The sequence below is a fragment of the Thamnophis sirtalis genome, unplaced genomic scaffold (genome assembly GCF_051295495.1).
Source record: "Thamnophis sirtalis isolate CommonGarterSnake01/CBP01778 unplaced genomic scaffold, rThaSir2_p1.2 scaffold_13, whole genome shotgun sequence".
Taxonomy (NCBI): Eukaryota; Metazoa; Chordata; class Lepidosauria; order Squamata; family Natricidae; genus Thamnophis; species Thamnophis sirtalis.
In genome coordinates this window covers 53,948,088-53,959,971 of record NW_028261393.1, presented here as the reverse complement: position 1 = coordinate 53,959,971, position 11,884 = coordinate 53,948,088, and the positions used below count along the sequence as shown (strand labels likewise).

General features: G+C 55.3%; 2 protein-coding genes and 1 non-coding gene across 3 annotated transcripts; 2 read left to right on the top strand and 1 right to left on the bottom strand.

The window, feature by feature from the left end:
- Positions 1-761: 761 nt before the first annotated feature.
- On the bottom strand, positions 762-5,877 carry LOC106549879 (ras-related GTP-binding protein A). The gene is made up of 10 exons (XM_087727252.1): positions 5,674-5,877; positions 5,482-5,518; positions 5,290-5,389; positions 4,810-4,876; positions 4,303-4,525; positions 3,651-3,746; positions 3,152-3,274; positions 2,662-2,753; positions 1,862-1,977; positions 762-1,229 (listed from the first exon to the last, which is right to left on the bottom strand). Exons 2-10 carry the CDS (start codon positions 5,509-5,511, stop codon positions 1,132-1,134), a joined length of 945 nt encoding a protein of 314 aa, XP_087583378.1. The 5' UTR covers positions 5,512-5,518; positions 5,674-5,877; the 3' UTR covers positions 762-1,131.
- Positions 5,878-6,234: 357 nt separating this feature from the next.
- On the top strand, positions 6,235-6,306 carry TRNAE-UUC (transfer RNA glutamic acid (anticodon UUC)). Its single transcript has one exon. It is a non-coding gene; the product is annotated as a tRNA-Glu (tRNA).
- Positions 6,307-6,466: 160 nt separating this feature from the next.
- Positions 6,467-9,377, top strand: LOC106549882 (uncharacterized). The gene is made up of 5 exons (XM_014067638.2): positions 6,467-6,565; positions 6,793-6,903; positions 7,198-7,287; positions 8,160-8,222; positions 8,537-9,377. The coding sequence occupies exons 1-5, from the start codon at positions 6,541-6,543 to the stop codon at positions 8,542-8,544; spliced, it is 297 nt and encodes a 98-aa protein (XP_013923113.1). The 5' UTR covers positions 6,467-6,540; the 3' UTR covers positions 8,545-9,377.
- Positions 9,378-11,884: the final 2,507 nt, after the last annotated feature.

Sequence of the window (11,884 nt, the reverse complement as noted above, 5' to 3'; positions counted from 1 at the left end):
AAGCGAACTCATTGTCTCCTGCAAACTCCACTCCCCTTTCGCTCCTCTTTCATTTCCTCTGGGCGGGGCCATTCATCGTCCACTTGTGGCCTTACTCCCAAGTCGACCCTTGTTCTTTAGCTCTTCCTTTCGTCTGGCAACTCTGCGCATGAGCACACTGGGAACAGGCTCCAGCTGTTCGTCTGCCTCACTGATGTCTGACTCTGAAGGCAGCTGATAACTGTCAAGACGGCTCTGGCCCCCTCTCTGCCTCCCACACAGAGCCCTCATCAGAGCCTCCCCCAGACTCCAGGACTGGCCCATCTTCCTCCCCAACCTCCTCCCTGTCTGAATCAGCTGCTAGCTCTTCTGGCCGCTGGCTAAGAAGACCAGATGAGCCGCCATGCAGGGCTGGATCATCTCCAGAACCTCTGTTCTAATCAGGTGGGGAAGGGTCTTCCAAATGGAATCGATGCAATACTGGAAATTATTTAAAGTGCAGGAAAGAACTCCGGGGGAACGAGTGGACTGGGTCCAGCTCTACAGGAGCCCCCCCCCCCCCCCCCCGTGGAGTTGCTGTTTGATTCCTGGGGCTGCTCCACAGGAAGTTGGCAAGCTTCCCTGGAGTATTCCTGGGAAGGGCCCACATTGGCCCTTGGGGAAACACCAAACTTCCAAGCAGAGCCAGGAAGGGGCCACGGGTTCACACCTCTGCAGCACACAACAGGCGGAGGGGGGGGGAATTTGGGGAGAGAGAGAGAGAGGAAAAGAGAAGCCAGACCTCCCTGGTAACAAAATTTATTGTCATGATTGAAGACAAGATTTATAAACGTACTCTAGCAACTTGTTGATAAAATAGCAAGTATCCCAACTTTGTAGTTTATTGTCATTTGGAACAGAATGGGAAAACGAGGGAAGGGTTATGATGTCCGTGACATTTGGGCCTTCCGCACCACGGCCGGTCCAGAAGGTCAAAAACCGTGTGCCCAACACCGCCGGGGAGACCAGCATCCAAGATGAAAAAGAAGAAGAAGAGCAGTGGAAAGCAGTGCACGCATTTCAAAGCCCACAAAAACACCCACCACGGTTGAGGTCTCTTGAGGGAGAGAGCAGCTTCTCCTCTGGCCGTTACCCAAAGGGGGGGGGGGAAGCTCAGCGCACCAGCAGGCTGTGCTTGGGGCCGTCCACCCTTTCCAGCTTCTCAAAGTGTTTCCTGGCATTTCGGATGTTGATCAGCGTTGCTGCAGAAGCTGGAAGAGAAGAGGAGCGAGGAGGTGAGGCCATCCGCGTGACCGGCCGGCCGGACTCTTGTGAGAAGTGCGGTGGAGAGGCAGGAAGGGAGGGCTCCCCTCTGGCACAGCAAACAAACGTTCTCCGGATTGCGGCTGCCACGGGGGAACTCCCCCCCCCCAAAGGTCAGGCTGAGCAATACAACACAATAGCAGAGTTGGAAGGGACCTTGGAGGTCTTCTAGTCCAACCCCCTGCCTGGGCAGGAAACCCTATACCGTTTCAGTCAAATGGCTATCCAACATCTTCTTAAAGACTTCCAGTGTTGGGGCATTCACAACTTCTGGAGGCAACTTCTGTTCCACTGATTAATTGTAGTAACTGTCAGGAAATTTCTCCTTAGTCTTAAGTTGCTTCTCTCCTTGATTAGTTTCCACCCATTGCTTCTTGTTCTACCCTCAGGTGCCTTGGAGGATAGCTTGACTCCCTCTTCTTTGTGGCAACCCCTGAGATATTGGAAGGCTGCTATCGTGTCTCCCCTAGCCCTTCTTTTCATTAAACTAGACATACCCAGTTCCTGCAACCGTTCTTCATATGTTTTAGTCCCCAGTCCCCTAATCATCAAGCAGGAAGAACCCTGCTCATCAACTTACGTATGGAAGGGTCTGACATAACCACCATCACGTAGGTATTTGATGTGAAGATGTCAATGAAATCCGCAAAGTTGGAATTCCTCACTTCCATGCTCTGGAAAGATGCAGCCAACTTACTGGGGGAGGAGGGGGGGAAGAGAGAATGTTAATTGTTCTATCCTAAACAGGCTGCTTACTCTTCAGGCCGCCCTCCCCACATTGCTCTGATGACCCAGAGGCCTTTGCTTGTCAGTGAACTCAAGTCTCACTCCAGTGAAATCTGTCAGTCAAGAACAACGGAGATGAAATGGCCTAGATGAGCTCCAGGACCTCCATGGGGGGTCAATGAGAATGGCAATGGACATCGGTGGTAAAAGCACAAGCAATAGCAATAGCAGTTAACACTTATATACCGCTTCATAGGGCTTTCAGCCCTAAGCGGTTTACAGAGTCAGCATATCGCCCCCACAGTCTGGGTCCTCATTTCACCCACCTCGGAAGGATGGAAGGCCGAGTCAACCCTGAGCCGGTGAGATTTGAACAGTCCAACTGCAGAACTGCAGTCAGCTGAAGTAGCCTGCAGTGCTGCATTTAACCACTGCGCCACCTCGGCTCTATGGATCTGGGCCCTCCAGAAGGCAACCTCTCTCTTGCCTGCCCAGTCCTGGGGAGTAGCGCTCCGCTTTCTCTACGCAGAAAGGACCCCCGCCCAGCCTGGCGGATCTAGAGGAAGCTATCGCGATCCCCCTGCCAAGACCAGCATCTGGGGGCAACCAAGACCCCCCCCCCTCTGGGAAGCCGCCCGAGCCCTGTGCTCTCACCTGCAGCTCAGCTTGAACTGCTTAATGATGTTGCTGATTTTCTCAAACCGGTGAATGTCCCGCTGCTCTTTGCACTGGTAGTGCGAAATGACCTGGAAGAGGAGGCACGAAAGCATCAGGCCGGCTTCGAGCCAAGCCAGAATTCAGCCGAGGACCAAACGAGAAAGATGGAAGCATCTGAAGCATGCAGGGAACCCAAGGGCCTTCCCCAGATGGCAGAGCCTTGCCCCCCCAGTAGAGCTGTGCCCCGGGGTTCTCCAAGTGGCCGCAGAGAACCAGAGTTCAAGCTATGCCCACCACAAAGACTCTCCCATGTGCGGGACAAACGGAATGGATGGAGGCCTATTCTCACAAGGGTACATCCTGACTTCTTCCCCTTTTGGAAATTAGAGCAAGGCACGTGGGAGGCTTGGTGGGGGGGGGAGACCCCTCCCCGGCATGTGGCCATGGTGGGCTCCATCCCTGGAGACTAGCCCGTCTTCCTGCTCACCAAAAACGTGGCTCTTTCGAACAGAAGAACTTCATCAGCTTCAATGATCTGAGCAAAATTCCTGAGGTTGGTTTCCAGCTGCTGGACATTGGGAATGAGCTGGTAGACTATGCTGGACCACGCCTGCGAAAGAGGAAGCCCGGGAGGCAGCTGAACTCTTGGCCCATCCTGAGACGGACCCAAAGTGAAGGGGGCAGCAAGACCCTCCTCTCGGCAGTCAGCAAATGGAGGGAAGCACCCTTTCGAGGGAGGGACTCGCCTCCAGACAAAACAGACCAATTTGCATCTCTGCTACCCCACAGCCCGGAGGGATTTGAGAAGCTACGGAGAGGGCAGAAGTGGGAGCTGCTGTAAAGCTTCCACCTACTGCTCATAAAACTGAAGACTGCGTTTTTAGGGTCTATAGCTAAGCAAGGATCTGAACCCAGGGCTTCCTCCAGCTCGTGGCTTATATAACCCGGTCCACAGTTAGCCACCATGGTGGCACAGAAGCACAAACCTTGTACAGAGTCTCATCCCAGATGGATGTTCGGAAGCAAGAGCATTCCAAAGGGCGGGACAAACGCTTTAAATCCTCTTCCCGTTCCTTGAAAATCTAACAAAAGCAAACGAAAGAAGACAAATTTCCCTAATCAATACAAGCCTCACCCATGAAGCAGAAAGAGAGAGAGAGAGAAAGAAAGAGAGGGAGGGAGGGAGAGAGAGAGAGAGAAGTCCACTCATTCCAGCAAGGCCAGCACTGCTGGGAAAAAGGGCACAAGCTGGGAAGGCCTCAGCAAGAAATCTACGAAGAAAAAGGGGGGAAAAATCCCCAGAGCTGATCAAAAATGGGGTCCTGCCTATTCGCCCACAGCTGCCTGCCAGGCTCGGGCGGTTGTGCCATTTGCAGACCCCCCCCTTGGATGTTGGTAGAGGCAGCAAGACGTTTCGGCAAAAGGGAAACGGAAAAGCAGCCGTTTCTGAAAGAGGGAAGCTGAGGTGCTTTCGCAGCTGGAACTGCACTAACCCCACCAGGTGCAGCAAGGCAGACCCAGAACGAAAGCCAGGAGGGAGGGAGGGTGGCCTTGTTACCTCCCAAGGGCTACAGTTCCTGCCCTCTGACCGAAAGTGGAGCCCCCCCCCCCCTGTTGTATCCAGAGGCCGACCCTCACCAGGTCGCGCTGGTCCTCCTGTACTAAATCCATTTTGTGGACCAGGCAGAAAATCTTGGCGTCGGGAGAATTCTGCAGAATGGCCTCCAGGCAAGACTGGTAGTAGTGCATATCTTTCTCCAGCTCTCTGCTCTCCACATCGAAGACGTAAATCAGGACCTCCACGTTGCGAAAGATGTTGTCGCGCTGACTGGTGAAGTAGTTCTCCATGAAGGTGTCCTGGCTGGAAGGAGAAGAGGCCCCACCCACTCAACAGCCAGGAAAGGGAAGAGAGGGGACAGGCTCCCAGAAGGAGGAAGGGATCCCTTTCCCATTTCCAGAGAAGAGGGCTGGTTCTGCTGTGATCTCCCAGCCGAGAGTCCCCGGGGAGACCACTGCTCAACTCCCCGCAGCCGAGGGTCCTGGGGAGACCCCTGCTCAACTCCCCGGAGTCCTTAATTGGGCTCTCCAGGGGGCCCTCGGCACCCCTCCTCCTGCAAGTAACCAAAGGGTAGGCAAAATAATTACCCTCCGCAGTCCCACAGGTTTAATACCAGGTTGCCCAGAAACCGAACATGCGAATGCTCCACGTCAACTGGGGGGAAAAAGGAGGAGAGAAATGAATGGCAGGGAAACGATCCCCAGCAGCGTCAGAAGGGAATCTGGGCCACAGCAGAGAAAAGGGGGTTTGCTTAATCATGGTCTGTTGAAGCAGTGTTTCTCAACCTTGGCGACTTTTAAGTCCTGTGGACTTCAACTCCCAGAATCCCCCAGCCAGCATAGCTGGCTGGGGGAATTCTGGGAGTTGAAGTCCACAGGTCTTAAAGTCGCCAAGGTTGAGAAACACTGTGTTGAAGGGCTTGAGCCTACGCCAAGAGCCCTCTTCCCCCGGGAAGCCAACCGGCGCGGGGCTGTCCCGGGTCAGGGTGGGACGGCCGCCCTCCCCTTCTCCGGCAGCCCCCCAACCCACCCACCGGCCACTCTGCGCCCCCTCCTCCCCCGCCTTACTTGTGGCCCCCAGGCGCCGCGTGTCGCGGGCGATGTAGTTGGCGAAGATGATGGAGCGCATGCTGGTCTTGCCGGAGCCGCTTTTCCCCATCAGCAGCACCTGGGGGGAGAGAAGAGCCGACGTTGCCGCTGCGGAGAAGTCGCCCCCGGCCCTCCCGAGCCGCCCCCGCCCGCCCCGCCCCGCCGCCTTACCTTCTTCTTCATGGCTGCTGCGTTCGGCATCCCACGCCTGCAAAGACACGCGCGGCGTCAGGGCCCGGCAACCCGAGGCCTTCCTCGCCCGCCCCGCCTGTCTCGATTGCCCCCCCCCCCAACCGCCCAATGCCTCGGCGGCCCCGGCAGGTGCGGAACCGCGGGCGGCAGGGCGACCCCCCCCACACACACCTGTGCTCCGGAGTAGCCCTGCGGCCGAGGGGCGCGGGGGCAAGCAGCCGCTCCGCGTTGTCGTCCTGCTCCTCACTAGGCCTCACAGCCCCAGCGTCGCGTAGGTCGCCTCTCCCGGCCTCTCCCGGCTCCGCACAGCCCAACCCACCGCGGTAACCTCGGGACAGTCACGTGAGACGCACCACCGCCGCCGCCGCCGTGTCGGAGACTCCGCCCTCCTTCAGTCAGGTGACGCGACGCGACGCGTCGATCACCGAGGCAGCAGCGCCTAGAGCGACCCCACTCTGCGAAGCCGCGGGAGCCATGTGTTTTGAGGGCGCCCGCGCTCTCCGGAGCTCTTGCAAGGGAAAGGCGGCTGGGCGCGATGGGAGTGGAGCCGAAGTTGCTGTTCGCGCTCCAAGGACATTTCGGGGAGGGGGGCGGACGGGTCGGTGTCCTCTCCCTTGCGCTCCGCAAGCGGCGCTATGGATACGCTGCCCCTGCCGAGGGAGGCTTCAGTTGAGGGCGGAACTCCCCAGTCTGCGACAGATGAGGCGATCTGGCACAGCTTCGCTTACCGCTTCCCATATGGTCTAGCGGTTAGGATTCCTGGTTTTCACCCAGGCGGCCCGGGTTCGACTCCCGGTATGGGAAGGCGCTAACTTTTTTTTTTTTTTTTTGCCTGGCGCTGCTTCTTGGAGAACCGGGCACGGGGCCAAGTCCCAAGCGCGCCGCCTCACCAGGGTCTAGCCTCTTGGCGAGCAGGGCAACCGTGGGGATCAGCTGCCCGGAGGGCAATACCCCTTTCAGTGATTGGTCGGGCCGGTTCCGCTGGGCGGAGCCTGGGGAAGAAAACGCACCTGCGGCGCTGCCCGGGGCAGAGGGGCGATGGAGACGGCGGCGGAGGGAAGAGGTAGGCTCCTGGGGAGTGATGGGGAGGGGGCTGCAGGCTTTGCTGTGGCTTTTCTGTCCCACCCCGGCGAAGGGGCTTCTTAGGGACCTTGGCGGATGCTCCGCTGGCCCTCCTGGAGGGAAGCGCAGCTGAGCCGGCAAAGGGAAGGGGCTTCTTCCCGAAGAGGGCGAGCGGGGGGGTCTTGGGCGGACTGAGCGCCCTGACACCTGCCGCTTTCTCCCCGGCAGGGCTGGCGACCGACTCCCTGGAGGGCTTCTTGCTGGACTTCGAGCAGGCGGTGCGGGACTTCGAGCAGAGGGGCTCCAGCCCTTACGACAGCGGCATCGACGACTCGGGAAGTGAGTGCCCGCTTCTTCCTTCCAGGGGGGGACGGGGACGGAGGGGGGGGGCAATCCTCTCGCTTCGGCTCCCCTCCACATTTGGGGGGGGCAGCGCCTGGGAGGGAGAGGGGGAAAGACCCCCGGTCGCCTTCCTGCCTAGCTGCACGACCCCCCCTCCTCCTCCTTCACAAGTTGCTTCTCTCTCTGAAGTCAGCAGCCACCGGAGAGGCCAATAAATGATTAAATTGGGGTGGGGGGTGTTTCGCAAAGGGCGGCCAGCTGAGCCAGCGTTCCTCTTTGCTTTCCCTGCAGGCAAAAGCATCTCTCCCAGTAGCAGCCTGGACAGCAGCCAGGAGGACCTCACGGCTGCGGTGGCGTCTTCCCACACACCTTCCTCCACAGGTACAGCTTGGGAGTCCGAGGGAGAGGATGGGCAAACTCAGGGAAGCTGCAAAATGGAGCTGTGTTTCCATTTGTGGGCCCGAGACAACAATCTGGGGTCTCTCTTATTGTCCTTGGAGGGGCCATGTCCCCCAAATGGAGTCAAAACAGACCCCCCCCTCTGGGCCCATTTGACTCCTTGGGAAGGTTCTTTCTTGTTGTAATATAACTCCTTGTGTAGGTGTGGGTCACCCATGGCCCAGTTCATAACGGGGCATGCAGAGCCACGCTGAACCACACAGGAGAAAGCAAACTCCTAAAACTCCATAACATCCTGATAGTTCATAACATAACATCCTGAGATGTGCCCTACCAATGACGCCCAGGATTTGACCATATATAGACAGAACTTCCCTGAGCAGTAGATTAGAAATTGTACTTTTACAGGCTGTTTTTAATCACATGCTATTGCTCCTCCTGCCTTTGTCCTATCTCAATAAAAGGGGCTCTCAGACCCCCAATCTGGGTCGTCGCTCCATCCCGAGAAAGATCGTGTCCGTGTCTTTTCTCCACATTGGCCTCATGGACGACCCACGGGAACATCACATTTGGTAGCAGAGGATGGTTACTTTGCACTTTCTCTCTCCCACTCCCTCCCTCCCTCCTTCTCCCTCCCTCCCTCTTTCCTAATTCTCCAGTTCCACCAGCCTGTGTGAACATTTATGACTAGGAGAGAATAAACCACACCATGACAAGATTTAATTTGGCTCTTTTTTTTCTCTCTCCCTTTTGGTATTGCCGACATCCAATTGTTCCAATCTTTTATTTGCTCTGATACAATCAAGATTTGTTAGGGTGAGGAAACTAACAAGCTGACCGGTCTTATCTTGCAGCTAAACTCGGAGACACCCGTGAACTGGAAGCCTTCATCGCAGATCTGGACCAAATCCTGAAGGGTAGGTGTGGGATCTGTCTCCCCCCACCCCCAATAGGAAGCCCAAAGGATCCTCTGGTGAGCCAGGATTCTGCCTTTGTCTGTGTGTGTATGAGCTTCTGGAGAGCCCCTTGGGACACAAATGGTGCGGGCAGGTGCATTTATAGGATCTCTGGGCTTTAAGAGTGGTGTTTTGGCCACTTCCCACTGAGGTTGGTGACTGGATGTGTATCCTGGCTCTCTGTGTCTCTGACTGATGCAGAGAAGGCTGGGAAGGGCCCAAGCCAGAAGATCTGAAGGCTTCTTCATTTTAGCCTGCTTATTCCTTTCTTGTAGAAATGTGACCGGAAGAATGAAAATCCGGCCTGCTGATGTCTTGCTGAATGGACCCAGCCTTTTTATTTTCCTGGGAGAAGCCCCCCCAAACCAAAATTCCCAACGCATCAGCCATGACTACGCTCAAAGCCAGCCTTACTTCGCAACTGAGATCAACAACGGTTCCTCAAATCCTTTTTTTGGGGGGGCTCTAGAAGTCAAAGCAGAAATCCAATAAGTCTGGATCCCAAAGGTGTTCTGCCACTGGATTTATTTTTGAAGCTCCACCTTGAGGAGAAAGTGGGATTACTTTCCGAAATGCATATACTTCTCAAAGAGACTTTTGCTTCCTTGTGACAGTCTGCGTGGAGGGAAGGGAGCCCCCCAGAGTCTCCTTTGGAGATGAAGCCCTGCTCTGTTCCCTCTGCCCTGGTGGGCTCTGCTGCAGAGGAATGACCTGGGCAGGGCTGGGGGGGGGGGGCTCCCAGCTTCTTGAGCGGGACTTGATATGGAGGGGAAAACCTGGGTAGGGGGATGTCCGTCCAGCTGCTGGACTGCTGAGGTTGACCTCCAAGTTCGAAGGGGGGCACTGGTAAGAGGGGCTGCATCTCTTTCTGCTGGAGCTCACTTGGAGAGAGGTGGGGAGGGGCTGGTCTTTCTCCCAGGTGGTGGGGGGAGAGAACGGTGGGAAGTGGGGGAGAGCATTAGCAGTTTGGAGTTGGAGTTTTTCTTGATTCTGGTTTTTATTTTTTTATTTTTTATTTTATAATTACTATTGTACGGTTGTAAGAACTCCCAGAGTTCTTGTTTTAAGATGGATAGCTGTATTCTAAATATTTTAAATAAATGTAAATAAAATGCTGTTGTCCTTGTGGGTTTTGCAGTAGAAGGGTTCATAGCTAATGAAATAAATGCAAAATAAGCATGTCTCTAACTGTTTGGAAACCGGAATAAAAGGGATCCCTTATTCCTTCCTCTTTACGCTCAATGCTGCCTTTAATTCTCTGCTCCCGGAGCTTTTCTGCCTTGCTGGGCTGTGTGGCACCCATGCCAACCAAAGCCTGATGCCAGTGCCCTGTTGCCGCTGCTTAAACGCTGCTTCAGAGCTGCGAGGTAGCCCGAGGCGCCACGGCAGCGCGTGGCGGGGACGGGGAAGAGAGCAACGCGGCTCGGAGCGCCTCTCCCTTGCGGCGAGCCACTTCCTCAGCCCACGGGCGGCGCCGAGCAGCGCCGGCTTTCCGGGCGCCCCTCTCGTGCTCGTGGCAAGGGGAGCAGAGCGCTCGCATCCTGCCCAAGACCGAGCGTGGGGCGGACAGGTGGTTTCCGGGACTGTCCTCTTTCAGAAAGCGGGAGGGAGAGGCGGGACCCCCCCCCCCCCCCAGGCTGCACGGCCACAAGGAAGAAGGTGGTCGCGGCCTCACCTGGCCTGGCTTCAGCCTCCAGAGACGTGCGGCTTAGAATCGGTTTGCAGTTGGGCTTCAGCGGACGAAAGAGACAACAGCCCGGAGCATCGCCTCTCCCTCCTTCCCTCCCTCCCTTTGGAAGTTCTGGGATGGAGCCTGCAAGCGCCCGATCCCCCAAACATCGCCTTACCCGTGGGCGAGACCCCACACCCGCTCCACCCGCTACGCGGAGCCCCGGCCGAAGGGAAAAGGCCACGGCTGGCGCTTGTAGCCTCCTGGCAAAGAATCCGCTCCTCTTGGAAGCCCGGAGTTCTGCTGAGACCTGGGAAGGAGGGAGCGCCCCCAAACCCCTTTCTGCTGGGGGAGGGAAGTCCCTGGTCAGCCTCCAGAGCCCGACTAGACTCACAGAGACCTCAGAGTCCCAGGAAAGATTAGATTAAATAGCAGTAGACTTATATACCGCTTCATAGGGCTTTCAGCCCTCTCTAAGCGGTTTACAGAGAGTCAGCATATTGCCCCCAACAACAATCTGGGTCCTCATTTTACCCACCTCGGAAGGATGGAAGGCTGAGTCAACCCTGAGCCGGTGAGATTTGAACCGCTGAACTGCTGATCTAGCAGTAGCCTGCAGTGCTGCATTTAACCACTGCGCCACCTTGGCTCTAGATTAAAAAAAATTAAGAATGGTCCAGGTGTTTTTTAAAATGTGCTGTGTTCAAACTTACAGGGCTACGGGTTTCAAAGGCAGAAAACAAAGTGGCTAGTCCCTGCCTAACGCTAAAAGCACAGCTGCAGAAGAAACCCCAGTGACTGATTAATAGAGACCCTGAGCCCAAAAAAACATGGTTTCTAAACCACCACACTGGCAGCCCCCCCCCTTCTTATTGTAAATATGTTTTATTTTCATTTCATTTCATAGAGTCACATATATACTGTGCATAACCGGGGCATATAACATTGAACAATAAATACAGCCCGCCCTCTTGTCAACAATACCCCCCAAAATACAAACTCAATACACCACTTCAGCCCACCATACACCCTTTCTTTCGCCCCCCTCCAACTTTCGTTCTTCCCTCTTCCCCTCTATCCTACTTCCCTTCCCCCTCTATCACTCCTCTCTCCCAATGGTTCCACCACAAAAGCGCGTAGGACAAAATCGCGCTCGACAAAAGCGCGCTGTGACGTCATCACAGCGCGACGAAAAAGATCGAAAAAATGTAAAAATAAAGCTAAAACCTTCCCCTAACCCCCCCAAACCTAACCCTAAACCTAACCCTAACCCTAACTCTTAACCTAACCCTAAACCTAACCCTAAACCTAACCGTTAAAGTAACGAAAAACGTAACGCTAACCCTTATCCTAACCCTAACGCTAACGCTAACACTCTAAAGCTAACCCGAACCCTTACCCTTACCCTAACCCTAACCCTAACCCTAACCCTTACCTTTATGTGAATCGGCTTGCTTTAATTTAATTTTTATTAATTTTTATTTGAATTTTTCGATCTTTTTCGTCGCGCTGTGATGACGTCAAAGGCGCGATTTTGTCGATCGCGCTTTTGCCGTCCGCGCTTTTGACGGGTCACGTCTCCCAATACACTCCCTCCCTTCTCACCCTCCCTCCAATCCTTTCTCCCACCCTCTCTACCCCTCTTTCTTCTTTCCCTCTACTCCTCCCTTCGGTGTATCTCTGCTATCTATCAATATATTCAGCTTGTCTTATTTTAACACCAGCCCCCCCCCCCTTCTTGACAAGCAGGTATCAGCCTTGGTGCAGTGGTGAAATTCAGAATGTTTTACTAGCGGTTCTGTGGGCGGGGCTTGGTGGGCGTGGCAGGGGAAGGATACTGCAAAATCTCCACTCCCTCCCCACTCTGGGGCCAGCCAGAGGTGGCATTTGCCGGTTCTCAGAACTACTCAAAATTTCCGCTACCGGTTCTCCAGAACCAGTCAGAACCTCTTTT

Excerpts from the sequence above, each read along its gene's own strand:
- LOC106549879 (XM_087727252.1), bottom strand. The coding sequence starts at position 5,511 with ATGCCGAACGCAGCAGCCATGAAGAAGAAG. Across the intron at positions 3,747-4,302 it reads AGGAGGACCAGCGCGACCTG|ATTTTCAAGGAACGGGAAGA; the intron begins GTGAGGGTCGGC and ends TGCTTTTGTTAG. Across the intron at positions 1,978-2,661 it reads CAGTTCAAGCTGAGCTGCAG|TAAGTTGGCTGCATCTTTCC; the intron begins GTGAGAGCACAG and ends CTCCTCCCCCAG.
- LOC106549882 (XM_014067638.2), top strand. The coding sequence starts at position 6,541 with ATGGAGACGGCGGCGGAGGGAAGAG. Across the intron at positions 6,566-6,792 it reads GACGGCGGCGGAGGGAAGAG|GGCTGGCGACCGACTCCCTG; the intron begins GTAGGCTCCTGG and ends TCTCCCCGGCAG. Across the intron at positions 6,904-7,197 it reads CGGCATCGACGACTCGGGAA|GCAAAAGCATCTCTCCCAGT; the intron begins GTGAGTGCCCGC and ends CTTTCCCTGCAG.